The sequence below is a fragment of the Phyllopteryx taeniolatus genome, chromosome 1 (assembly GCF_024500385.1).
Source record: "Phyllopteryx taeniolatus isolate TA_2022b chromosome 1, UOR_Ptae_1.2, whole genome shotgun sequence".
Lineage (NCBI taxonomy): Eukaryota > Metazoa > Chordata > Actinopteri > Syngnathiformes > Syngnathidae > Phyllopteryx > Phyllopteryx taeniolatus.
The window spans coordinates 9,902,661-9,929,300 of NC_084502.1; the positions used below are offsets into that span (position 1 = coordinate 9,902,661).

General features: G+C 40.9%; 2 protein-coding genes across 2 annotated transcripts; both read right to left on the minus strand.

The window, feature by feature from the left end:
• Nucleotides 1-363: 363 nt before the first annotated feature.
• On the minus strand, nucleotides 364-19,732 carry LOC133465388 (rhamnose-binding lectin-like). Its single transcript, XM_061748143.1, has 16 exons — nucleotides 19,584-19,732; nucleotides 17,222-17,254; nucleotides 17,074-17,142; nucleotides 16,708-16,843; nucleotides 15,991-16,100; nucleotides 15,865-15,909; nucleotides 14,959-15,091; nucleotides 14,337-14,440; nucleotides 3,639-3,659; nucleotides 3,491-3,559; nucleotides 3,121-3,256; nucleotides 2,555-2,664; nucleotides 2,429-2,473; nucleotides 1,506-1,638; nucleotides 884-987; nucleotides 364-504 (listed from the first exon to the last, which is right to left on the minus strand). The coding sequence occupies exons 1-16, from the start codon at nucleotides 19,615-19,617 to the stop codon at nucleotides 473-475; spliced, it is 1,314 nt and encodes a 437-aa protein (XP_061604127.1). The 5' UTR covers nucleotides 19,618-19,732; the 3' UTR covers nucleotides 364-472.
• A 698-nt stretch (nucleotides 19,733-20,430) lies between these two features.
• Nucleotides 20,431-25,971, minus strand: casp9 (caspase 9, apoptosis-related cysteine peptidase). Its single transcript, XM_061769314.1, has 10 exons — nucleotides 25,697-25,971; nucleotides 24,446-24,650; nucleotides 23,874-23,942; nucleotides 23,714-23,793; nucleotides 23,013-23,189; nucleotides 22,849-22,938; nucleotides 21,848-21,995; nucleotides 21,583-21,771; nucleotides 21,263-21,372; nucleotides 20,431-21,141 (listed from the first exon to the last, which is right to left on the minus strand). Exons 1-10 carry the CDS (start codon nucleotides 25,826-25,828, stop codon nucleotides 21,019-21,021), a joined length of 1,323 nt encoding a protein of 440 aa, XP_061625298.1. The 5' UTR covers nucleotides 25,829-25,971; the 3' UTR covers nucleotides 20,431-21,018.
• Nucleotides 25,972-26,640: the final 669 nt, after the last annotated feature.

Below are 26,640 nucleotides of genomic sequence, written 5' to 3' on the forward strand. Positions count from 1 at the left end.
TACATACTACTGTTCAGTTTTTTTTTTCTTTTTTACATAGCTTGAGCACCTCCCCCAAAAATGTCTGTGCACGTGCCTGCCCAAACTGCCTTTCAGCTGCTGCTTGAGAGGCTTTGCCCTCTTCTATGTGGGATCTAATTACATGCCACTATGCAAAACGTGCTTTTACATATCACGAAGGAGGAGAAGAAAAGAAAAGGGTGAAGAAGTGTATTTTTTTTAACTGTGCATTGCGGAAAACTCTGCCAACTCTGTCGGGGTGTTTGGCTTAAAAAGGTTGGAAAAGGCTGCTTTGAACCAATCAAATTGTCACTCCTCAATCCATGCATCCAAATGTCTTTATTAGGGCATCATTTAAAGTTTTATTTTCGATACGAGTACACAGTGATGTTGGTTAACTACAAATAACCTGCACTTACATTTATTATTGTATATTGGAAATGCATCAAGATAAAGTGGCAGTCCATGTTTGTTAATGAACATGTGAGGGTTGGCTGATCGGATCTGCAAAAAGCACAAAAGTCACTCAGTTAATAGTTAATGTAAACAAGGGGGGGGGGGGCTGTTTGGAATAACTTGGTGTATAAATAAGTAAAATTACATTTTAAGAAACATCTCCTTTGAGAATTAGTCAATTATATACAGTTGTGGTAAAAATTCTTCAATCACCTGAGTACATTTGCAAAATCTTTCATGCATGGCCGCTTTCAACTACTGTACAACATTACAACTAGAAAAATTCCTGCACATTACAATAAATATTTTTTAAGGTGGTTGAATAATAATGAATGCAATTGTTAATAAAAGAAATAATTACAGCCTTGTTTTCTTCTCCTCAAGCAAGATATAGCTCAAGATGCTGAATAGGCTACCAACTACTTACATTCACATGTGTAGGCAACCTCCAAGTACTTGTAAGTCCCTCTACAGGGGTCTCCAAACACACCGTTGGTGGCTGGGATCGTACAGTTGTTTTTCCCATTGCACCTATGAATGCAGAAGAAATCGGCTTATTGCGGTGCTAAACATACGATATTCGTGGAAGTCATGAAATAATTTAAAAACTATAATATTAGGGAGACCGGACCTGCTATCCATCCATCTATTTTCCACTGTTTAGCATGCTCAGGGGCGAGGGTGAGCCGGAGCCTATCCCAGCTGACTTTGGGCCAGAGGCGGGGTATGTAGAGAGTGGCGGTTCTAGTGGGGGTCCAGTGCCCCCCTACCACTGAGCTGAGCCTCCCCCGTGCACCCCACTGATAAAATGGGTCGGGTGTGACAGGACTAGTCAGTCAAAACTTGTGTTCAACAAGCAAACTCCACACAGGAATGCCAGAGCATAAATTCAAACCCTCTTGACTGTGCCGCAGACATGCTAACTGTGCCACCTGCAGTCAAAACATACCCAGTCACATAAACGCTGTCTGTTTTCTACCCATTACAAAACCTCACTAAATTCTCATGAGAACAGGTTGTGATTTCTTCCCCCAGGAGTGCCACCGTACGTGTTGGCCACAATGTCACTTGGGAGCAGGCATTCTGTATTTTCTATCTGCTCCTGAGGCCTTCCGAATATGCATGTGGACTGGTCGCGGCGTCCGTAGTCAGCACCGTAGATGAAAATAACTTGTCCTACATCTGGCAACAAGATGAGGGAAAGAAGGTTGGTGATGGAAATGTGGGCAATCAAAACATCTAAATACGTATTCAAGAGAGAGAGCATTTATATCTAGAAAGTGCAATTTCTGGAGAAATTGCGTGTGAATGCTGAAACGCTGGTAGAAATCATGTGGAATGTTATTGAATCTTATTGAATGATTTAGAATGATGTTGAATAATGTGAAATGATGTTGAATAATGTGGAATGAGGTGAACACGTAGAAGTAGGAACGGTGCAAATCTGTTGAGAAATAAGGAAACTGTAGCTAAAAATGTAGAATTTGTCTTATTGTGGCAAAAAATGCGGGTATTTCAGTGGTGCGCAGTGTAGAATGTGGGTAATGTGAGGAATGTGGAAACCATTCTGTCGTTGGAATGGTTTGACTGGACCAAGATATGTAGAAGCGGGAGGAAACAAGGTAGAATTGAGAGGAATGTGGGTATTGTGAGAATGTGGGAATGTGTTTTGAAGAAGTTCTGAATGACTGAACGTTTGAAACCTGAAATGGGAATTGTGGGAAAAATTTTCGTTGAGTGTCTCAATAGAAATGAATGGGAAATATTTGGGTGTAAAATGTGGAATTGTGGGAAATGTGGGTAATATTTCCCTTAGAAACATACAAGCACACTTCACATGAATATTTGGAATATGTTGAATTTGGAACGGTGTGAATCGGATGCCTTCAGCATTCACACAATAAAATAGAATCTATCTTATAATGCTTGTAATATACAATAATTCAACATGGGAAAAAAAGGTAAATCTTACCACAGAACAATTGTGCCAAAGAGCCTTCGCACGCCACCACAGTAACTGTTTGGGTAAATTCAAAACATTAGCTATTAAATCAGAAACATTGTTGACAACCCACACAATTGCACAAAGGTGACATACTTGCAGGAAAGCAGGTGAAATTGGTCTCCAAATATTTTAAGATGCCAGAACAGGGATCAGGATTGCGGAAAGTCGCCGTGTTCACTTCACAGGATTTTTTGCCATTGCATCTGCAGACGCAATAATAAAAGTGTCACCCGGCAGAAGAAACGCAAAGGCAAATTATCCATCCATCCATCTATTGTCTCTACCAATTATCCCCACTAGGGTCGCGGGCTGCTGGAGCCTATCCCAGCTGTCATCGGGCAGGAGGCGGGGTACACCCTGAACTGGTTGCCAGCCAATCGCAGGGCACATACAAACAAACAACCATTCGCACTCACATTCACACTTACGGGCAATTTAGAGCCACCGTGCCACCCACTAGGGTACATAGTATAATAATATACATTATTTTAGATTTTACATACATTTTGTATGTGTACATTGCTTCACAAACGTTTCTGTATCACAGTCTCTCACCACGTGACATGCCATGCAGCATGTTATTGTAATGTAATAGATACCCCTACATTAATCCACTGTTAAATCTAAACAAGCACGTTCCAAATAAGCAAAATGGATACCTTGCCAAGATGCTTCTCAAGGTGCCTTCCTGAGCACATTGCGTGTTAGCCAGCTCCTGCGCAGGTCTTCCCTCAGAGCAGACCATCGAGTCGGAGCGACCGTACAAAGCCTCGTCCACGCTGATCACTCCCTCTTCTGGGAGTGAGAGACAGCAATCAGCATTAAATTCTACTGTAGTTGCACTCAAAATGATCGCTCGTCGCTAATTATGTCTTGTGTGGAACCCTACAAAGCTCTGGGTTGACCAGAACCATCTGAAATGTCAGGTTCTCTTAGGGCAAGTCAAACAACTTTGTGATGTCAATTAAGGCAGTGAAGGTTGAAGTGCACTATTTAAGACAAAGGCTGTTTTTTTTTTTTTTTTCTTACCACAGGTCAGGCGATGGACGTTCAAAGGGTCCGAATCACAGGTGGTCGCTCGCTCTCGAGAATAAACAACTGCGGAAACCGACATGGATGTAACGTACTGTCAATGTATTGTATATATATACTGTTGGACATGAACTTTGATAGTCACCTGCTGTCAGGATGATGAGCACTGGAAAACAAACATCAGTTCAGATTGATGGATAGATACACGGACAAATGAGGACCAGTTTGACATGGGCTTACATTTTTAATATTAGTTGATCATGAATAGCTGGCAAGACAGACACGTACATTGCACCTGTGCCAGTGCGTGACCGAGCATGCACTGCCCCCTTTTTTGTTCTTTTTCTTTAAAGACTTATTCTGCTGTTGTATTTATTCACACTGAACGCTAATATCAATACTTTTTCATTTTTGCTCACATTTTGAACAAGCTGGACGAAAACATTGAAGACTTTCTACTTACACACACACACACAAATCCTCAAATATTGTTCCTAAATCTGTTTCTGTGTCAGTGAGCACTTCTCCTTTGCCGAGATAGTATATCCACCTCTCAGGTGTGGCAGATGAAAATTCTGAATAGACAGCATTTGTTACACAGGTGTGACATAGGCTGCCAACAACAACAAAAAAGGCCACTGTAAAGTGTGCCCGTTTTACTGTATTGGGTGAGGGTGGAGGGTCCGAAACCGTCAAATTTGACATAATTGTCTTTCTGGCATCGCAGGGTGGATGTCTCCTGTTAGAAAATCGACAAGAAAAGAATTGCCGTGACCAGTGTCGAGAAACCTAGACACACTTTGACAGCGAGAATCAAATTAAGACTGGTTGCTGGAGAAATGCCAGCTTACTTGCCAGAACACCCTTGAGCAACACCACCTCAACATAACTTTGCTTAATGAACTTTCTATAGGGCAGTAGTTTCAAACCACTTTGCTATCACATTTCTGTTGATTGGTCCCAAAATCTGTATTTATTTATTACAAATAATGTTTTTTTGTTGTTGTTCACCTATCTATGCCAGCAATTAAATTTTCTTTTGTGGTGTGCCATGAAATTTTGTTAACGTAAAACAGATTGGGAAACACTGCTTTAAGGTGTGCTCATTGGTCTATCTATCCGGTCCGTCTATCTGGCATGGCCGCCATTTGCTTCGTGCACCGCAACACATCTCCTTCGCATATAGATAGATAAATCTTGGTATGACGATAAATTGAGCGAGGCATTAAAAACCTAACTGACCCACTCTCAATTTTGACTCACACAGACTTCTCTTTTTTTTTTTTTTTTTTTTTCACAATTCTAATACTTACTAAAATCAACAATAGTTTTTTTTTTTTTTTTTACTTACACAATGCTGCGCTGAGTCTGAAGCAGGACGGCATGTTTCACACAATCCGGTCTGTGGCACTAGAGATGCTCAGAGGATCATGTTTTTATAATGACTGCAAGACATCCAGCCAAACTGGTACGTAAAAGCCACACACTCCAACCTTCATTTTTTTGCTCCTCCTCAAATGTTACAGAGCTTCTATTTTTTTTTCCCAGTTCCTCAACCGCCACCACAAGTAACGGCAAAGAACAATATGCTGTGAATACAGAATGCATGAAAAAATAAGGTTGAACAATAGATTGCATTGTGAGATTATGAGATGAGCCTCTGAACAAACTTTGCCTAACTCTGAAAGCTATGCTGTTGCGGAATGTCTTCCTCAAGGAAGTATTGCACAAAGCCTTTATTCCAAAAAGCCAAATGCTTATTTACTGCAACACCTGGTGTTGTCAGACTGCTAAGAGCATGCACTACTTCCTAGTTGACTTATCTTTACTGTGCAGGTTGGCATTTACTGTATACCTTCAAAAACCTGCAAGGAATGATTGCATTACAGTAATTGCTAGGCTTTCCGCCGATCTGATCGGCCGATATTTTGCATTTTATGCCAATTTTGAGATCCACGAATTAACACATTATTGCTGACAATCTTGTTTACCCCCGGGACGTTCCGCGCTGCTGTCGTGTATGTTTTGAATCCAAAAGCTGGTTTATTTTTTGAACTGTCGTGTGTCGTGACTACGTTTCGCGGGCAGCTCTGAAGCTGTGGCTGGCTAGCTGTCGTGGCTAAGCACGATGCAGAGGCATACAGTATAAATGACTAATTATCAGAATCAGAATCATCATCATTTGCCAAGCATGTCAAAAACTCACAAGGAATTTGTCTCCGGTAGTTGGAGCCGCTCTAGTACGACTACAGACAGTAGTATTTGACAATACTGACAAATAATGACATTGATAAAACAGTCACTGAGCAATAAAAGGTTGCTATCTGGTTATGCCGGTACAATTGTGCAGAAAGGATGCAGAGTCATCTTGCAATTAGAGCAGGTTCAATGACTAATAGAGCAATAGTCCGGTGCAATAACCATTGTGCAAAGGGCGCCGAGACTTCCAGAAATGTATGCAGTTTAAAGTGGCTAGTAGTGCGATAATCTGGGACAATGTTGATTGTGCAAATGTTGCAGATACTACTCAGTCGATTGTGCAAATGGTGCAGATGCTACCCAGGCACATGAGTGGCCAGTATTGGTCAACAACAGATATGCAAATAGTGCAGCGTGGCGAGAGTACTACAGTGAGTGCACGAGTAATATATAATTGGCCCCACAGAAAGGTGACAACAAACTCAAGACAGAAAATTGGCAGCATGTTGCAATGGAATTGTAGGTTAGGTGTTTAAGAAGTTGATTGCAAGAGGGAAGAAGCTGTTGGAATGTCTGCTAGTTTTAGTTTGCATTGTTCAATAGCGCCTACCTGAGGCAAGGAGCTGGAAGAGCTGATGACCAGGATGTGGCGGGTCCAAGAGGATTTTGCACACTCTTGTCGTAGTTCTGGCAGCGTGCAAGTCCTCAAGAGTGGGTAGGGGGGTACTGACAATCTTTTCAGCAGTTTTGATTGTCTGTTGCAGTCGGAATGTGTCCTTTTTTGTAGCAGCACCAAACCAGGCTGTGATGGAAGAACACAAGACTGATTCGATGACCGCTGTGTAGAACTGCCTCAGCAGCTCCCGTGGCAGGCCGTCCTTCCTCAGAAGCCGCAGGAAGTACATCCTCTGCTGGACCTTTTTGAGGACGGAGTTGATGTTGATCGGCCACTTCAGGTCCTGAGAGACTGTAATTCCCAGGAACTTGAAAGTCTCGACGGTTGACACAAGGCAGTTGGACAGCGTGAGGGGCAGCTGTGGCGAAGGATGCCTCCTGAAGTCCACAACCATCTCTACAGTCGTGGATGGTCAACGCAAAAGTCAGAGGTGTGATGGTGGTCGGTGGTGCAGCCGGGTGGGTGTGGGGTGTGAAAATGTCCTTTTCAAATCTGCAGTAGAAGGTGTTCAAGTTGTCGGCTAGTCTACTTTTGTTCTCAGCTTGGGGGGCTCGTCGCTTGTAATTGGTTAGCGATTGTAAGGCATGCCAGACTGATTTAGAGTCCTTAGCGCTAAGCTGTTTTTCCAACTTTGCTGCATAGTTTCTCTTTGCAATGTTAATTTCTTTAAGTCAGCTGGTTTCTAGCGCGATTATACAGGGCCCTGTCCCCACTTCGATATGCATCCTCCTTAGCTTGACGAAGTTGCTTAAGTTAGGCAGTGAACCACGGCTTGTTGTTACTGAACGTGCAAAATATCTGTTTTGGTACACACACCTCTTCACAGAAACTGCTATAGGATGTGACAGTGTCCGTATATTCATTCATGCTGCAAGGTGAATTTTCAAAGATACTCCAGTCTGTGCAGTCTAGACAGCTTTGAATTTCTAGCTTTGCTTCGTTGGTCCACTTTTTCACTGTTTTCACCATAGGTTTTGCGCATTTAAGTTTTTGCCTGTATGTTGGTATTAAGTGAATTAAGCAGTAATCAGACGAGCCCACGGCTGTACGAGGTATGGCACGTTATTTTGCGTAGTATAGAAGTGGTCTAAAATGTTATTTTCCCTGGTAGGACAGTCGATGTGATTAAGACTTGCTTAAGGTCAGTGATATTTTTAAACATTTGTTTCTAGGCCCCCGCTCTTCAAAATATGTTTCCACGTGAAAACGGTCAGTGGCGCTAAAAAGTTGGGGGACTGCTGCCTATTTCAAAATGTTCACTTTATATGGCGCATAGTTGTAATGTCAGTGCAAAGTAAATATTGTAATAATTATTCATATATAATATAATAATTTGTAATACATTCATTCTTTGGCATGTTAATATTTGTGCAATTGCAATTGTACACGGTCATAGTCATGAGTGCAATACTCATAATAATTCTGACAATAATAATTAATCTGCTTTTCGTTGTTTTTTATGTGGCTGTCCATAGTCCCTTGCCAGGAATTATGATACGTGCCACTAATATTATTGACGATTTATTTTAGCAAATAGTTTTCAAGGGGAATAAATGCATATTGGTGGCACAGGCTACAAAATTTTCCAATGTTTAGATCATTTTCTTTTTTTTGTCTTGCTGAAGATCTTTTTGCCTTGTTTTAACTGCTACTGACTGTGATGATGATGGACAGAAATTGTGCAATCGTCAAGCCCACACCTGAGGGACACACTTGTTTTCAATGGCACTATAATTATATTTGCACGGCATTGTTTGTTGCCAAAACCCCGATGAACGCCAGTGGGCCGACATATGTTTTTTTAATCGCTGAGCCCTAATAAATTAAAGTTATCCCACTGAGTGCCAGGATCTGGAATTTTTTTCCCAACTTCTTTAAAAACAATAATAATAATAAATTTTAACCCTTCCGAGGGCACCAGGGGATACAAGGATACCAGCAGTGCTCCAGTTGCTCATTGTTTTGAATGCAAGAGTTTTTTTGTAATGAGGTAAGAGGTAACACAGGGCTGTGTGAGTCACAACTGTCACAAGTTTATCTGTAAGCGAAGGTCACGGAACACTTGTTTAGCGACACTTAAATGTGATCTGACCTTGACTTTGTCGCACTGGTTCTTTTGTTTGCAGAGTAAACCAGTGAGCTTACACGGTTGTGAACAAAGCATACATTTATTTTCTGAATGTCTTTTTGTGCTTACAATCAATGAACACCATTAGTCAGTTATCATTTTACAGTTTCTATTTTGAAAAATGTCAAACCAAATAAAAAAAGCAACAAAAATATTCTCCATCAGTTTGGTTTTAAACCATAAAACTGTGTTCACATAAAAAGCACTTGTTTTTGCGGGGATGGTGACATACAATTAAAGAAAGTATACCATTTGAAAAAACAAACAAAATGTTCAATTGACATTTAGTATTCTACACTATTTTAAATAAGCAGCATTGTACAACAGTGGGCGGCACGGTGGCCGACTGGTTAGAGCATCACCCTCACAGTTCTGAGGACCCGGGCCCCGCCTGTGTGGAGTTTGCATGTTCTCCCCGTGCCTGCGTGGGTTTTCTACGGGCACTCCGGTTTCCTCCCACATCCCAAAAACATGCATCAATTGGAAACTCTAAATTGCCCGTAGGTGTGACTGTGAGTGCGAATGGTTGTTTGCTTGTATGTGTCCTGCGATTGGCTGGCAACCAGTTCAGGGTGTACCCCGCCTCCTGCCCGATGACAGCTGGGATAGGCTCCAGTACGCCCGCGACCCTAGTGAGGAGAAGCGGTTCAGAAAATGGATGGATGTTTTTTAAATTCTAAATATAGAAGTGGAGGATATTAAAATCCCTTATTCTGTAGTATAGATAAAATGCTGTTCAGACACTAAATTTGTACATTAAGCCATTTTCCCCCCAAATAAAATCTATTCTATGCACACCTACGGGCTATTTACAGAAATGAGTCTTGAGAATGGATGAGTAAATGCAGGTCTGGAGCTGGGGGCTCCAATTTTGCTAAGGTAGCAGTTCAGGTTTCAGTACTGCAACACTGATTCCAATTTCTGTTAGCCCTTCTATGGCTTTTCAAATGATGTTAGAGAGAAGCTAGCAGATTCTGTTTGATATGTAGCATGGTAAAAAATGTGTGCTTTAGTACTACAAACAAATTTTGACAGCATAGGGTATCACGGTACTCTTCTAGTACTTTATACAGTGCAACTGCACAACTTAAAAAAAAACAAAAAAAAAAGAGCCTGGTAATAGTTGCATTGACCTTGTTTGTAACCTTTACAAATAATTTGCAATTGGTGAATACCCATCCATCCATCCATCCATCCATCCATTTTCTGAGCCGCTTCTCCTCACTAGGGTCGCGGGCATGCCGGAGCCTATCCCAGCTGTCATCGGGCAGGAGGCGGGGTACACCCTGAACTGGTTGCCAGCCAATCGCAGGGCACATAGAAACAAACAACCATTCGCACTCACAGTCACGCCTACGGGCAATTTAGAGTCTCCAATTAATGCATGTTTTTGGGATGTGGGAGGAAACCGGAGTGCCCGGAGAAAACCCACGCAGGCACGGGGAGAACATGCAAACTCCACACAGGCGGGGCCGGGGATTGAACCCCAGACCTCAGAACTGTGAGGCTGACGCTCTAACCAGTCAGCCACCGTGCCGCCTTGGTGAATACCACCAAATTAAATAAAAAGCATTTCTACAATAGGAATTCGCACGAGATGCAAAGTAGGTAAACTACTTACATGTACATGTGTAAGCAACCTCCAAGTACTTGTAAGTGCCTTTACAAGGGTCTCCTGTGATCGTGCAGGTTTTTTTTTTCCATTGCACCTGTGAGAGCAGAAGAAAAACTGCCGTTTTAAATATTTCACGATGAATAAAACGAATTGGGGGATCAGGCCTTAATTTACCCATAAAAAAACTAATCAAACCTTTCCATCTAACACTGCAATACTGTTCCACTCCTGAAGGTGGCGATAGTGCATTAAAAAAAACAATTGCCACAGTCTGGAAACTACTGGATATTCTGGGCAGCTGTCCCAACGTGTCCCTGGTAAATTAACTACAACACCAACAATTACTCAATCTGCACTTTAAGCCAAAATGTAGTAGGATCTTTGGTCCATGCAGTGCCCGTTTATAGTTTCTCAGAAATCAGTTGTATGCATTTATTTAAAAAAAATAATCATAAAAAATATCCACTTTCCACAACAACTTTTGCTCACTGGAGAGGGTTAGCTGGAGCAAGCGCCAGAGTAGACCTTGAGCTACTATTCAAACAACCATACATACCTACGGACAATTCGAGACCCCGTTCTCACTGGCGGCGATATCGGCGTGACTCTCAAGACTGAATCCTGGCGACTCAGACAAAATATTGCTTGTGTTCTCACCAAGAAGATGTCTCTTGAGACTGCGGCAGACAAGGTGACAACCGATTCACTCACCAGCAACCCCGGATAGTTTCCAGGAGACATAAGTCGCCATGTGGGTGTTTATTTGATTTCGGGCACTTTTGATTTTCGTTTTTCTCAAAAATAAAATGTCAAAAACACAATATATACCTACCTTACCTTTATTGTCATCTTTCTACGAGTCAGAATCTGTTCATGTCCATATGTATTGATTTAAGATTTTTTTTTTTTTTTATTTGGTCTTTTTGTCAGCTACCCTAGAGAAATGTCATTACTGCCACAATGACATATTGATTAAAAATTGATTAATCTTGTGATGTAATGACGTGATGATAATGACATTTCAAAGTTTTTAGCTAACTGTGCTATGGTGGTAGAGTTAGCTTAAATGTTTCTTTTAGCTAGCTGGTCCTGTACAACATTTTTATATGATTATCAAGTTTTTACAGGAAAATATTTTCACATATTAACACTACAAATCATTTGGTAATTACATGCAATAAAAATATTATGTGACTTAAAGGTACAAATGAGGAAAAAACTTCCTCTTCCAGTTATCGAAATGTCTGACTTCTCTCTGCCCTAGAATGTGCTTGAGTGACAATTGTAATTAATGCATCCACCTTTTGTGACATTTTTCTTTGTTGGTGTGCCGTGAGATTTTTCAATTGTAAAATATGTTCCTTGGCTCCATAAAGGTTGGAAATCACTGCTCTAGTCAGATCGTGTATTCTAATCAGTCAGGTCAAACCAACATTACATGACAGAAATAATGAGTGCTAACTTACTGTAATTAAATGACTTTATTTTTAATTAAATTACTTCACCCATACCGAAACGTTAGAGCATGATTCGACAGAACGGCGGCATGTTTACGTCCAACCGTTCGTGCTACCACTAGCTTGCTAGGCTACATAACGTTTTGTTGCCTGCGTGCGAGCCGTATCGTATTAATAGTGCGTGAACATACTTCAAGCTAGCCTTAAACGAAGGTCCTCTCCTGTCCTGAGCACCGGTGACCACCAACACACGTTTTTCCCCATTTTGTCCTCATATTACAGTCGGCGTGATCCACTCTTGTTGTCGTCGCCACGGTAACGAGTGTATCCGGTCGCATTTGAGTTGACAAGATAAAGCTGATAAATGATTGTAAAAAGCGGGATTTTATTGCAGTAGTCTGACATAGTGCAATCTCGAAAGAGCAAATTTGTCTTGTACTCTGATCCGGGCATTACGTGTTGTCTGCCCCACACCGCCGACAGTTTTTTTTTTTTTTTTTAAATAACTTCATTGGCCATCAGATATTTACAGTGCTACGTCAAAAGACACGTGACAATGCTAAAAAATAAAGTAGCTTTTGGATTCAAATATACGGTGCACGATGGCGACGCGGAGTAAATGTCTTTACTTGCCTCCAAAAATGACACTTGAGCACAGCGATGACTCATTCAGGTCACAAAGGAAACCCAGGACAACAAAAGTGCAAGTCTTCCTTGCCTCAGTTAAGGTTAGGGTTTGTGACTCAATAGGAACGAGACTGGGCAAAAATGGCATCCATGGCAAAAAACATTGCTAACCAAAAAAGATCAAAGGTTTGCTGTATGTTTGAAAAAAAAAAAAAAAAAAAAACCCCTGAATGATTCTCAAGACTATTGGGGGAGTTCTGTGGACTAACGAGACGTAGGTTGAACCATTTGGAAGGGGTATATCTCGTTACATCTGGTGTAAATGTAACAGCATTCCGAAATGGAACACACCAAGAGCCAAACATGGTGGCCTGAGGCTGCTTCGCTCCTTCAGGACCTGGATGACTTGCTGTGATTCCAAGCAATTTTTTCTTTCCCCCCAGTTTCCTGTATCCACTATTGCTACTGAAACAATGCACATTTCCTCATTGTGGGAAAACTACAAAGTTGGATCAGTTATGAGTTTTGTCAGGAGAAATTCTTGTTGAAGGATATCCAAAATGTTTGATCAGTCATACAGTTTTAAGGCACCAAATACTAATGAAATGTATAAACTTTGGACTTTGAAGAAATTAAAGAAGAACTTATCTTAGAAAAATCCTCAGCAATCTGGCAAATAGAAATAATTTTGGTAATCCTAATTGACCTAAAATAGGAGAAGTTTAGTCTTATTTCATGTCAGTAAGGAAAGTGTCTTTATATAGTGTATGTAAACATCTAGTTTGAACTGTGTTGTATAAAACCAGGAACTACAACACAAATATTGAGAAACCCAGGTTATTTAATTTAATATTTGAAATAAAACTTTTGAAGTTTGCTTTTTCACATTAAGTGTTAATAGTAAGTATAGTTTTAAGTTACCTGTATATTGATCAACCCCCCACACACCCCTCTGGATTTTGAAGCGCCCCCTGCAGGCCACGGCGCTCTTTGCATTTGCCTATATTGCCTAATGTGCCAGCCAGCCCTGTCTGGTGGGCCAGTGGTCACCCACTGTCATTTGAACAGGGATATGTAGACTTTTATCCACTGCTAACCAGTGGAAAATAAATGGATGAATAGCAATTAAGAAAAAAAAGCCCTTTTCTCCTTTTCCTTCACCTCTTTTGTTTATAGTTGTATTATTGATTGTGTTAACAGAAATAAATACATGATAAATACATACTACTGTTCAGTTTTTTTTCTTATTATATGAAAAAAAATGTTTGCGTTTTTTTTTTCTTTTTGTTTTTTATATAGCTTGAGCACCTGCCTCAAAAATGTCTGTGCACGTGCCTGCCCAAACTGCCTTTCAGCTGCTGCTTGAGAGGCTTTGCCCTCTTCTATGTGGGATCTAATTACATGCCACTATGCAAAACGTGCTTTTACATATCACGAAGGAGGAGAAGAAAAGAAAAGGGTGAAGAAGTGTATTTTTTTTAACTGTGCATTGTGGAAAACTCTGCCAACTCTGTCGGGGTGTTTGGCTTAAAAAGGTTGGAAAAGGCTGCTTTGAACCAATCAAATTGTCACTCCTCAATCCATGCATCCAAATGTCTTTATTAGGGCATCATTTAAAGTTTTATTTTCGATACGAGTACACAGTGATGTTGGTTAACTACAAATAACCTGCACTTACATTTATTATTGTATATTGGAAATGCATCAAGATAAAGTGGCAGTCCATGTTTGTTAATGAACATGTGAGGGTTGGCTGATCGGATCTGCAAAAAGCACAAAAGTCACTCAGTTAATAGTTAATGTAAACAAGGGGGGGGGGGCTGTTTGGAATAACTTGGTGTATAAATAAGTAAAATTACATTTTAAGAAACATCTCCTTTGAGAATTAGTCAATTATATACAGTTGTGGTAAAAATTCTTCAATCACCTGAGTACATTTGCAAAATCTTTCATGCATGGCCGCTTTCAACTACTGTACAACATTACAACTAGAAAAATTCCTGCACATTACAATAAATATTTTTTAAGGTGGTTGAATAATAATGAATGCAATTGTTAATAAAAGAAATAATTACAGCCTTGTTTTCTTCTCCTCAAGCAAGATATAGCTCAAGATGCTGAATAGGCTACCAACTACTTACATTCACATGTGTAGGCAACCTCCAAGTACTTGTAAGTCCCTCTACAGGGGTCTCCAAACACACCGTTGGTGGCTAGGATCGTACAGTTGTTTTTCCCATTGCACCTATGAATGCAGAAGAAATCGGCTTATTGCGGTGCTAAACATACGATATTCGTGGAAGTCATGAAATAATTTAAAAACTATAATAATAGGGAGACCGGACCTGCTATCCATCCATCTATTTTCCACTGTTTAGCATGCTCAGGGGCGAGGATGAGCCGGAGCCTATCCCAGCTGACTTTGGGCCAGAGGCGGGGTATGTAGAGAGTGGCGGTTCTAGTGGGGGGCCAGTGCCCCACTACCACTGAGCTGAGCCTCCCCCGTGCACCCCACTGATAAAATGGGTCGGGTGTGACAGGACTAGTCAGTCAAAACTTGTGATCAACAAGCAAACTCCACACAGGAATGCCTGAGCATAAATTCAAACCCTCTTGACTGTGGCGCAGACATGCTAACTGTGCCACCTGCAGTCAAAACGTACCCAGTCACATAAACGCTGTCTGTTTTCTACCCATTACAAAACCTCACTAAATTCTCATGAGAACAGGTTGTGATTTCTTCCCCCAAGAGTGCCACCGTACGTGTTGGCCACAATGTCACTTGGGAGCAGGCATTCTGTATTTTGTATCTGCTCCTGAGGCCTTCCGAATATGCATGTGGACTGGTCGCGGCGTCCGTAGTCAGCACCGTAGATGAAAATAACTTGTCCTACATCTGGCAACAAGATGAGGGAAAGAAGGTTGGTGATGGAAATGTGGGCAATCAAAACATCTAAATACGTATTCAAGAGAGAGAGCATTAATATCTAGAAAGTGCAATTTCTGGAGAAATTGCGTGTGAATGCTGAAACGCTGGTAGAAATCATGTGGAATGTTATTGAATCTTATTGAATGATTTAGAATGATGTTGAATAATGTGAAATGATATTGAATGAAGTGGAATAAGTTGAACACGTAGAAGTAGGAACGGTGCAAATCTGTTGAGAAATAAGGAAACTGTAGCTAAAAATGTAGAATTTGTCTTATTGTGGCAAAAAATGCGGGTATTTCAGTGGTGCACAGTGTAGAATGTGGGTAATGTGAGGAATGTGGGAACCATTCTGTCGTTGGAATGGTTTGACTGGACCAAGATATGTAGAAGCGGGAGGAAACAAGGTAGAATTGAGAGGAATGTGGGTATTGTGAGAATGTGGGAATGTGTTTTGAAGAAGTTCTGAATGACTGAACGTTTGAAACCTGAAATGGGAATTGTGGAATCTCAATAGAAATGAATGGGAAATATTTGGGTGTAAAATGTGGAATTGTGGGAAATGTGGGTAATATTTCCCTTAGAAACATACAAGCACACTTCACATGAATATTTGGAATATGTTGAATTTGGAACGGTGTGAATCGGATGCCTTCAGCATTCACACAATAAAATAGAATCTATCTTATAATGCTTGTAATATACAAGAATTCAACATGGGAAAAAAAGGTAAATCTTACCACAGAACAATTGTGCCAAAGAGCCTTCGCACGCCACCACAGTAACTGTTTGGGTAAATTCAAAACATTAGCTATTAAATCAGAAACATTGTTGACAACACACACAATTGCACAAAGGTGACATACTTGCAGGAAAGCAGGTGAAATTGGTCTCCAAATATTTTAAGATGCCAGAACAGGGATCAGGATTGCGGAAAGTCGCCGTGTTCACTTCACAGGATTTTTTGCCATTGCATCTGCAGACGCAATAATAAAAGTGTCACCAGGCAGAAGAAACACAAAGGCAAATTATCCATCCATCCATCTATTGTCTCTACCAATTATCCTCACTAGGGTCGCGGGCTGCTGGAGCCTATCCCAGCTGTCATCGGGCAGGAGGCAGGGTACACCCTGAACCGGTCGCCAGCCAATCGCAGGGCACATACAAACAAACAACCATTCACATTCACACTTACGGGCAATTTGGAGTCTCCAATTCATGCATGTTTTTGGGATGTGGGAGGAAATTGGAGTGCCCGGAGAAAACCCACGCAGGCACGGGGAGAACATGCAAACTCCACACAGGCGGGGCCGGGGATTGAACCCAGTTCCTCAGAACTGTGAGGCTGACGCTCTAACCAGTCGGACACCGTGCCACCCACTAGGGTACATAGTATAATAATATACATTATTTTAGATTTTACATACATTTTGTATGTGTACATTGCTTCACAAACATTTCTGTATCACAGTCTCTCACCACGTGACATGCCATGCAGCATTTTATTGTAATGTAATAGATACCCCTACATTTACCCACTGTTAAATCTAAACAAGCACGTTCCAAATAAGCACAATGCATACCTTGTCGAGATGTTACTCAAGGTGCCTTCCTGAGCGCATTGCGTGTTAGCCAGCTCCTGCGCAGGTCTTCCCTCAGAGCAGACCAACGAGTCGGAGCGACCGTACAAAGCCTCGTCCACGCTGATCACTCCCTCGTCTGGGAGTGAGAGACAGCAATCAGCATTAAATTCTACTGTAGTTGCACTCAAAATGATCGCTCGTCGCTAATTATGTCTTGTGTGGCAGCCTACAAAGCTCTGGGTTGACCAGAACCATCTTAAATGTCAGGTTCTCTTAGGGCAAGTCAAACAACTTTCTGATGTCAATTAAGGCAGTGAAGGTTGAAGTGCACTATTTAAGACAAAGGCTGATTTTTTTTTTTCTTACCACAGGTCAGTCGATGGGTGTTGAAAGGGTCCGTATCACAGGTGGTCATTCGCTCTCGAGAATCAACAACTGCGGAAACCGACATGGATGTAACGTACTGTCAATGTATTGTATATATATACTGTTGGACATGAACTTTGATAGTCACCTGCTGTCAGGGTGAAACATGTTGCTGTCAGCACTGGAAAACAAACATCAGTTCAGATTGATGGATAGATACACGGACAAATAGATGAGGACCAGTTTGACATAGGGTTACATTTTTAATATTAGTTGATCATGAATAGCTGGCAAGACAGACACGTACATTGCACCTGTGCCAGTGCGTGACCGAGCATGCACTGCCCCCTTTTTTGTTCTTTTCCTTTAAAGACTTATTCTGCTGTTGTATTTATTCACGCTGAACGCTAATATAAACACTTTTTCATTTTTGCTCACATTTTGAATGAAGGGAATATACCATTAAAGACTGAAATTGCTGGACAGACGCATGAACATCAGTTTGTCCTCATGAAAAGAGGGGCTCCAGTGAACCTGATGGGCAGAGATCTGCTTATCAAGACCAGGGCTACCATCCTTTGTAGCCTTTGACTGACGATACGGTTCCCCGATGGGACCATGATGAATTGTGGACAGAAGTTATCCTCCGGATGGAACATGATACAACATGAACTTCCGGAAGCAACTGCTAACATATATTGGGCCCGACTAAAACCTGAAACAAAGGAGGGAGGCGGAGTTTACTCGGCCTTCCTGCGGTGGAAGTCCTGGATCGACTCTCTTGCCCCCTATCGTCCTCCAATTGATCCTCTCCATCTCACACTGTTTTATGATAAAAATGTCGATTTGGTTTATAGGGAAGCTTTTGAGTCGATACAGGAAGAAAATCCGGTAACATTCGAGGTAAACCCGACTGCTTTTGTTAACGTGCCGTCGTATCCTTGTAAACAAGAGGCCATAGAAGATATCGCGGAAACCCAAATTCTGAAATCCCAACGCTTTGGTCCATAAATGATGTTATGAAACCCTCCGCTCAAGCTGCGGAACTGATGGCCGGAACTGCAGTTATCTGAAGGTCAGAGTGTTACTATTTATTAATGGTGCTGAAAAAAGTAGCAGGCTAATAAATGGATGCTGAAGGAAAATATGTTGTTAAACGGGATCAGTGAATTGACTTTCTCTTTGCAGTAACAGTTGATGTGGTGCGCGACCTCCAGGAGGCGGCGCCAAAAGAAGACAAGCGTAAGTGGCAAGAGACAGGTGCTGAGTATGATGACAAGGAGAAGCTGTGGTTTGTATGATGACAAGGAGAACCTAGGAGACTGATGTTACCTACAGGAAAGTTATGTGTCAATGCTGAAGAAGCTGCGCTTTTATGTGGTGGTAATGGACTGAACCGGCAATGGTGATCCCAGTCCAAAGCATAAGGTACTTATTAATAATTGGCGGCACTTTTTCTGGATGGCCCAAAGGCTATTCTTGTGCAAAAGAAAACGCGCCGTCTGTCGACAAAGCGCTGGTTAACCATTATATTCCGACGTATGAGCTTCCACGAGTAATCAGATCGGACAAGTGATTCTACTTGTCCCAAACATGTCCTGCGCAGGCCTCTATTGTAAAAAAAAAAACGTGGACTAAGTGTGAATGGTATAAATATTCGGTGCGATACGTTTTATAAATTGTGTACACAATATAAAGTAAACCTTAGAACTTTGATGAATCAAATTATATGACTATATATGTAAAAAGGTATAAAGCGCTTCAAAGGGTACCCAACAACAAAAAAGGCCACTGTAAAGTGTGCCCGTTTTACTGTATTGGGTGGGGGTGGAGGGTCCGAAACCGTCAAATTTGACATAATTGTCTTTCTGGCATCGCAGGGTGGATGTCTCCTGTTAGAAAATCGACAAGAAAAGAATTGCCGTGACCAGTGTCGAGAAACCTAGACACACTTTGACAGCGAGAATCAAATTAAGACTGGTTGCTGGAGAAATGCCAGCTTACTTGCCAGAACACCCTTGAGCAACACCACCTCAACATAACTTTGCTTAATGAACTTTCTATAGGGCAGTAGTTTCAAACCACTTTGCTATCACATTTCTGTTAATTGGTCCCAAAATCTGTATTTATTTATTTATTACAAATAATGTTTTTTTGTTGTTGTTCACCTATCTATGCCAGCAATTAAATTTTCTTTTGTGGTGTGCCATGAAATTTTGTTGTCGTAAAACAGATTGGGAAACACTGCTTCAAGGTGTGCTCATTGGTCTTTCTATCCGGTCCGTCTATCTGGCATGGCCGCCATTTGCTTCGTGCAGCGCAACACATCTCCTTCGCATATAGATAGATAAATCTTGGTATGACGATAAATTGAGCGAGGCATTAAAAACCTAACTGACCCACTCTCAATTTTGACTCACAGACTTCTCTTTTTTTGTTGTTGTTTTTTCACAATTCTCAAACTTACTAAAATCACCAATAGTTGTTTTTTTTTTTTTTTTTTTACTTACACAATGCTGCGCTGAGTCTGAAGCAGGACGGCATGTTTCACACAATCCGGTCTGTGGCACTAGAGATGCTCAGAGGATCTTTTGTTTTTATAATGACTGCAAGACAGCTACCCAAACTGGTACGTAAAAGCCACACCCTCCAACCTTCATTTTTTTGTTCCTCCTCAAATGTTACAGAGCTTCTATTTTTTTTTTTCCAGTTCCTCAACCGCCACCACAAGTAACGGCAAATAACAATATATTCACAGCATGCATGAAAAAAGGTTGAACAATAGATTGCATTGTGAGATTATGAGATGAGCCTCTGAACAAACTTTGCCTAACTCTGAAAGCTATGCTGTTGCGGAATGTCTTACTCAAGGAAGTATTGCACAAAGCCTTTTTTCCAAGAAGCCAAATGCTTATTTACTGCAACACCTGGTGTTGTCAGACTGCTAAGAGCATGCACTACTTCCTAGTTGACTTATCTTTACTGTGCAGGTTGGCATTTACTGTATACCTTCAAAAACCTGCAAGGAATGATTGCATTACAGTAATTGCTAGGCTTTCCGCCGATCTGATCGGCCGATATTTTGCATTTTATGCCAATTTTGAGATCCACGAATTAACACATTATTGCTGACAATCTTGTTTACCCCCGGGACGTTCCGCGCTGCTCTCGTGTATGTTTTGAATCCAAAAGCTAGTTTTGTAATGAGGTAAGAGTCAACACAGGGCTGTGTGAGTCACAACTGTCACAAGTTCACCTGTAAGCGAAGGTCTCGGAACACTTGTTTAGCGACACTTAAATGTGATCTGACCTTGACTTTGTCTTCTGTTTGCAGAGTAAACCAGTGATCTTACACGGTTGTGAACAAAGCATACATTTATTATCTGAATGTCTTTTTGTGCTTACAATCAATGAACACCATTAGTCAGTTAGCATTTTACAGTTTCTATTTTGAAAAACGTCAAACCAAATCAAAAAAGCAACACAAATATTCTCCATCAGTTTGGTTTTAAACCATAAAACTGTGTTCACATAAAAAGCACTTGTTTTTGCGGGGATGGTGACATACAAAAAGCAGATGTGATTTTAAAATACTGGCATCGCACTGAAAGAACAGTTTCGAAAGACTACCCCGAAACACATTTTTATGCTGTAATAATTACACCGTCTACAAAAAGTACTGAAAAATAAAAACAAATATCAAATCTAAACAGCACAGTGCAAATGATGCAAAAAAATATATAATCTCACAAACTTAATTTACAAATTTATAGTATGACCCAAGGAATTACTGCCATCTATTGTTGAAACACACAAAATACATGTTCAATTATTCATGTTTTATTTCAAAATATGAAAAAAAAAAAAAAGAATAATTCTCAGGGAATTACCGTTATTATATTTTTTTTGGGGGGGTGGGTAAAAATTAGCGCATATTTACTTTTGTTAAGCGGAATTTTCTCCCAGTGTTGAGGTTTGAAAGTAAAGCAGTTTGCGGAGGAAGTTAAAGGAACCTGGCATTTGCTTGTAAATGCCTTTTGCAGAGTTCTGGGAGACTTCGTGATTGACCTACAAAGAGAGACAATAAAAAAAAATAGTTTATGAATAATATAATAATGACTTCACTTAATTAAAAAAAACCAAAACAAAAAAAAACATGGCTACTCCTGCATTGTGAGGAGGAGCTCACCATCATTAACATTGTGACCAAATCATCAGTGGCAGCATTTTCCTCGAGGATGCGGTCCAGCGTCTCGATGTACCAAGAGCCTGACTTAGTGTCCCTCCAGGACACGTAGCCTGTGTGGTGTTAATCAGTCATAAAAACATTAGGAGGGGGATCTCAAATTATATATGAACATTTATATATATGAACATCTAAGTATGTTTTTAAATAAAGACCCGAACACAGATGAAACTATCTGCCCTCGAGGTGCACTACTGCCCCCATGTGGCCTGGAACAGCTACACTCAATTTCTGATCACTCGGAACTATGTAATGGCGTGTACCCGGGAAAGTAGAGTAGGACACGAGAATATCACTGGGCGTAGGCAGTGTGGCGCCGGCGTCGGGCTCATCAGACGTGCTCAGTGAGTCGCTGCTGGAGGACGCGGGGATGGCGTCCGTCTGGTCATCCGCTCCTCCGCTGGGCGGTTCCTCCTCATCAGACGGCACCTCGAAGCCTCGGTCTCTTTCACCTCAATGACGGAAGCAAATGATTCATCGGACTACCATTGAATGCTGTCAAACAGGCCAGCATTCACTGTTAGTTACCTCCTCCACAAGCCTGGATGAAGAAAAGCTTGGGTTTCCCCTGCAGGGTGGGACAGTGTTTCCCGTTGAGGTAGTTTGTGATGTGCTGCACTGGAACATACTGCCCGTCCACTCCATAAACGGCACCGGGGAAACGGTTGTGACTCACCTGCAATAAAGGCATCTTACGTGAGATTTAAAGGACTCATTTGGGCGCCATTAAGTCAACCAGATGTAAAAAGGCACAACAGAAGAGACTGAGCAGCAGTACATCCACTGTATTTTCATTAAAGGTATGCCGGCCCTCCCTTCCATTAGGCCCCAAGCAAGATAGGATTGTGGGCCATCTACTTCTGTATTATTGCATTATTTATAAATGAAACACCCACTATAAACTCACTCCAGCAGTATTATACGACATTGTTGTTTGTCAGCCCGACCAATACGATACTGTACCTCTCTCTAGACAGTAGCGGTACTCGTGAAAATTCTCCGATACTATACGTACCGATGTGTCGTCCTCCATGAAAGCAGACTGATTAACTTTGTGTTTCATAAAATTTGAAAACATCTTGTTTCACTTTGAAAAACAATAATCGAGGCAATGATTTTTGCCTATTTTCTGACGGCTGCTATGGACCAAACCACTAACTGAAGTATTTTCTGCACTGTCAATTAGAAATGTGCTGCTTTTGAGTAAAGGCATTGCAATTAAGGGATGGGGGGGGGACTAACATGGAACTAACAGACTTTGTCAACGGCAGTTTAAGTGCCAAATGGGAACTATTTTTGGACACATTGTTGTTTTAGCCGATATCTGTTATATTGGGGTTTGCTTTAATAAGGTTCCACTGTACTTCAAATAATGTAACTGAACAGTGGTACCCTAGCAGTGAAAAATACTGTATATACAGTAGCCATAACATAACCAAAGTGATTAATAACTGAAGAGGCTAGCGTCACATTATTTGATGAGGTGAACATTACTGTCAGTTGGTCTTATGAATACGAAAGCATCTTGCCTCCGTCCCATGAGACAGAATGATGACCACGCAGCAGTCGTACGGAGAATGGTCCTTCTTCGATAAATCAGACAGCTCGTGTTTGATCCTCTGCAACGTGGGGAGAACGGTTAGCATCGCACCCGCGACTTCAGCATCAAGCAAGAACAAAACAGGATTCTTACTCGTTGTTTGAGGTTGGTCCTCACTTCCACAAGAAAGTGGAGCGCTTTGAATCGTCTCTCCAACCTGTCGCAGTCGACGTTGGACCCCGTGCGATTACTCAGCTCGCTTTGTGGCTCAAAATCCACGTTGTTGATAATGAGGCAATGTCCGCACGGGCTGGCATCCATTTTGTAGCTCTGGCGTGCAAAAAGGAAATGCCGTCAGCGTGACATCAATGGGTGTACGCCAGCTGATCACAGTATAGTTTGTGAATTTCCAAAGTTGGAAACTTTCCATGGATATTAATGGGAACAGACCAGTGATTTATAAAGTTTAAGATTGGCTCGATAAAATATAGTTGTGGAGAACTTTTTTAGCAGCACCCTGACTAAAACAACCCGATTTCATGCAAGTACTGTCGTACCTTGACTTATGAGTATCCCAACGTACGCCCGTCGCTTGGTCAATTTTGAATGGCTGTCTGCTTATAACAAAAAAAAAGACGTATATTTCTGCTTGAGTATGATACCTTTCCAGTAATTTACCCTCAGTTGCCCAGATAATTCTCATGGAAAGTTTCCAATTTGAAGATTTTTTCCAAAATCCCACATCTTAAATTCTAATGGAAATTTACCAGACACTTGACAGAAATATGACCTCCACCCACACAATCTAATGCGCAACATCCAAGATGTACTGAAACTAAATTATTGTAGCTTACCTGAAGGCTGTCTCGCCGTGTCCTGCCTTGCACGCGGGTTCTGACTTGCGTCTGAGCTCGTAGGTTTTCCGAATCCGGTGCTGTGGCAAAAGTATCCCACACATGTTCGGTTAAGAAGCCAATCGCAAACTCCAGAGCCGTCACACATAGAGGAGCTTACATGGAGCGGGAGTCTGCATTGGATGAATGGGGGCAGCCTTTAATTGCTTCTGGAAATCCACCGCTGAGGCTGCACAGGAAACACGTTGAAGTGGTTTTTAAACATGTTAAGTTTCCGAATGCTTTAATTGTTATTCATTCTAATAAACCAGCATTGGATGCAATATAAGGTGTGCTCAAACATGTTTATATCATTTGACAAATGAATATGAATGAATGAATATGTCACGTCCTAGGTAAACTAAATTAAATAAGCTTTGTGTTGAAAAACAAAAAAATGAACATCAAAATTCCAACAACATATTCAAATAGATTTAGATTTTATAACCGGTATCACAAAGCTTCACAAATGTTCAATATAAGCACTGCTTGTGCTGCGCTTGTGTTTAACATTAAACTTGGTTTTTCCACTGTATCTTATTAAAAATTTAGATCATTTGAGCAAGAATTAGCTATGTTATTAGAAATTCATGCATAATATAATACGCAGCAACAAATGTTTCCTATGTGATAAATCTAGGTGAATACAAAGTGCTAAGACCATAAACATACAGTAATTAATTGCACACTTACAAAGTGGGAGAGTCCTGACAACGGGCTGAATGAGGAGGTTGGAGGTTGACCTCTGACCTGCAGGTGCTCCACTTTGGAGGAGCTGCGCCAAAGTGTCCTGCTCTGAATCCCGAAGACATTCCAAGAAGAGCCGGAAGGCCAGACTCCCGCGGGTCTCCAGGTCCCGCGCTAGTTGCCTGGCTTGGTCCCGTCTTGATCCTGAACACTGTTAACAGACGCTGATTTGATAAACTTGAATATATAGACACTCATCTTTATTTTTTTCTTCCAGTCATCTGTTTTCCCACAGGACTTATCCTGTTAGGGTCGCGGGTGAGCTTGGCGTCCATCGCGCCCGACATCGTGCAAGAGGCGGGGCGGGGTAAGACCCTGGACCGGCACTTATGAGCCACTGAGAAAAAGAGTGGGCAAACTCCATTTTTGTCATCTTGAACTTAAAAGTTTTATGGCTGCAATAAAGTCTGAGGAATTTATATTTTGGTGAATTATAAGGCAATGATTAATTCTGTATACTTGATTAGCAGAAATTCTGTTTATGCTCAGATTTTAGTTTATTCTATAGGTGCAACAATTTATCGACTAATCAACAACTAGTCGATACCCAAATTAATTGACAACAGTTTAGATGCTCAATTAATAGTTTAGAGCCCTTGTCTAACTTTAAATTGTCCAAATTAGCCTCTCCACTGCAAATATTCTCAGATTTCTGTAGTCCTCCACGAAAGCAGACTGATTATTTGTGTTAAATCAAAATAAGACATTAGCAAACATCTGCTTTTACTTTTGAAAACAATGATCAGCTTTTTTTCTGAAACGCTACGGTTCAAACCAGTAACGGCAACAAAGGTCAATTTGAAATAAAGTCCTGTTTTTTAATAAAGGGATGGAAATGATTTTTTTTCCATCCAATTCATCGATTAATTGAAAACAATTTCGACATTATTAAAATGATCGTTAGTTTTTTGCTCATTATTAAATTAATCGTGAGCCAAACATTTCTCAAATCTATCACTATTTTGCTGTACTTTCCCCTATAAGTCAGTTTGGAACAAAATCTTGATTTAGACCAGTATTCATCGGAAAATTGGGAAAAATATGCATTTTCTCTAAAAAAAATGACAAAATGGTTAGCCCATTCTCAGTAGACAAACACATTTATTTTCACACCTTTGAGGATCAGCTGCCTTCAATTTTTTTTTTAATCCTTCGCCACAAGGTTTAATTAATATTTAAACTACAGTGCTATCCTACCTTTATTTTATCGATCATGTCTTGAGTGAAAACTCCTTTCTGAAGCAGGCGGTCATAGAGGCTTGATGGCTCCAAACTAGTGACAATATTGATCCTGTAGCGCCGAAGAATCGTCTTGTGACCTTCCTCCATTCGTCAATGTCATAAAAGCTGTGATAAAAAAAAAAAAGTGGAAAAACAAGAAAAGTGAAGATTTTTATATCACCGTGTTATGTCGACCAGGGTTCTAACTTCCTGGTTGTAATTTTTTTCCCCTCAATGACGTCACCATGGTTGTTGTCGTTCTTCTTCTACTACTTAGTTCCTGGTAGATTCGTCACGATTTGGTGCGTTTTCTGCCCTCAATCGGTGACCCAGTGTTATTGTTTAATTATTTTCTTTTTTATCCGACTTCCCGAATTGATTTTTTAAACAAGTCCATCTCAGCCCATCATATCGGTATTAGGGGCCAACACAATTCTAATTATTAGAATTATCTATCTACAGTAAGCCTTTTAAAACTCATTTTGTAACTTTACATATTTGTTTGCTTGCAGAGAGAGTAGTCTAAGCATTTGCGGCCCGCCGTCCGTTTTTTATTGTTTCTTAAAGCCAGAAGGGTGGTATAGTGAATAAAAATTGTTTTATGGAATGTCCGTGATTTGCCTTTTTTTCTCTCCAAAATTTGTGCCGGGGTTTGTCATTTCAGAATAGCACAATCATTAAATAAAATATAACAAGAAAATAATGACATGGTCCCCGTTTAGTAATCCATCATATTTTCCCCAAAATTGCCAATATTTCATCAATTCTGAATGGGGTTATAAAATTATGAGCACAACCTGTAAATATTGAGAGAGAATGTCAACCACATTTGAGATCTTGGGGTCTTATAAGGCAGGAAAAAATGCAAACCACCCCCCCAAAAAACAAGTGGCATGGATGAAGGACGCAACAGATTCAGA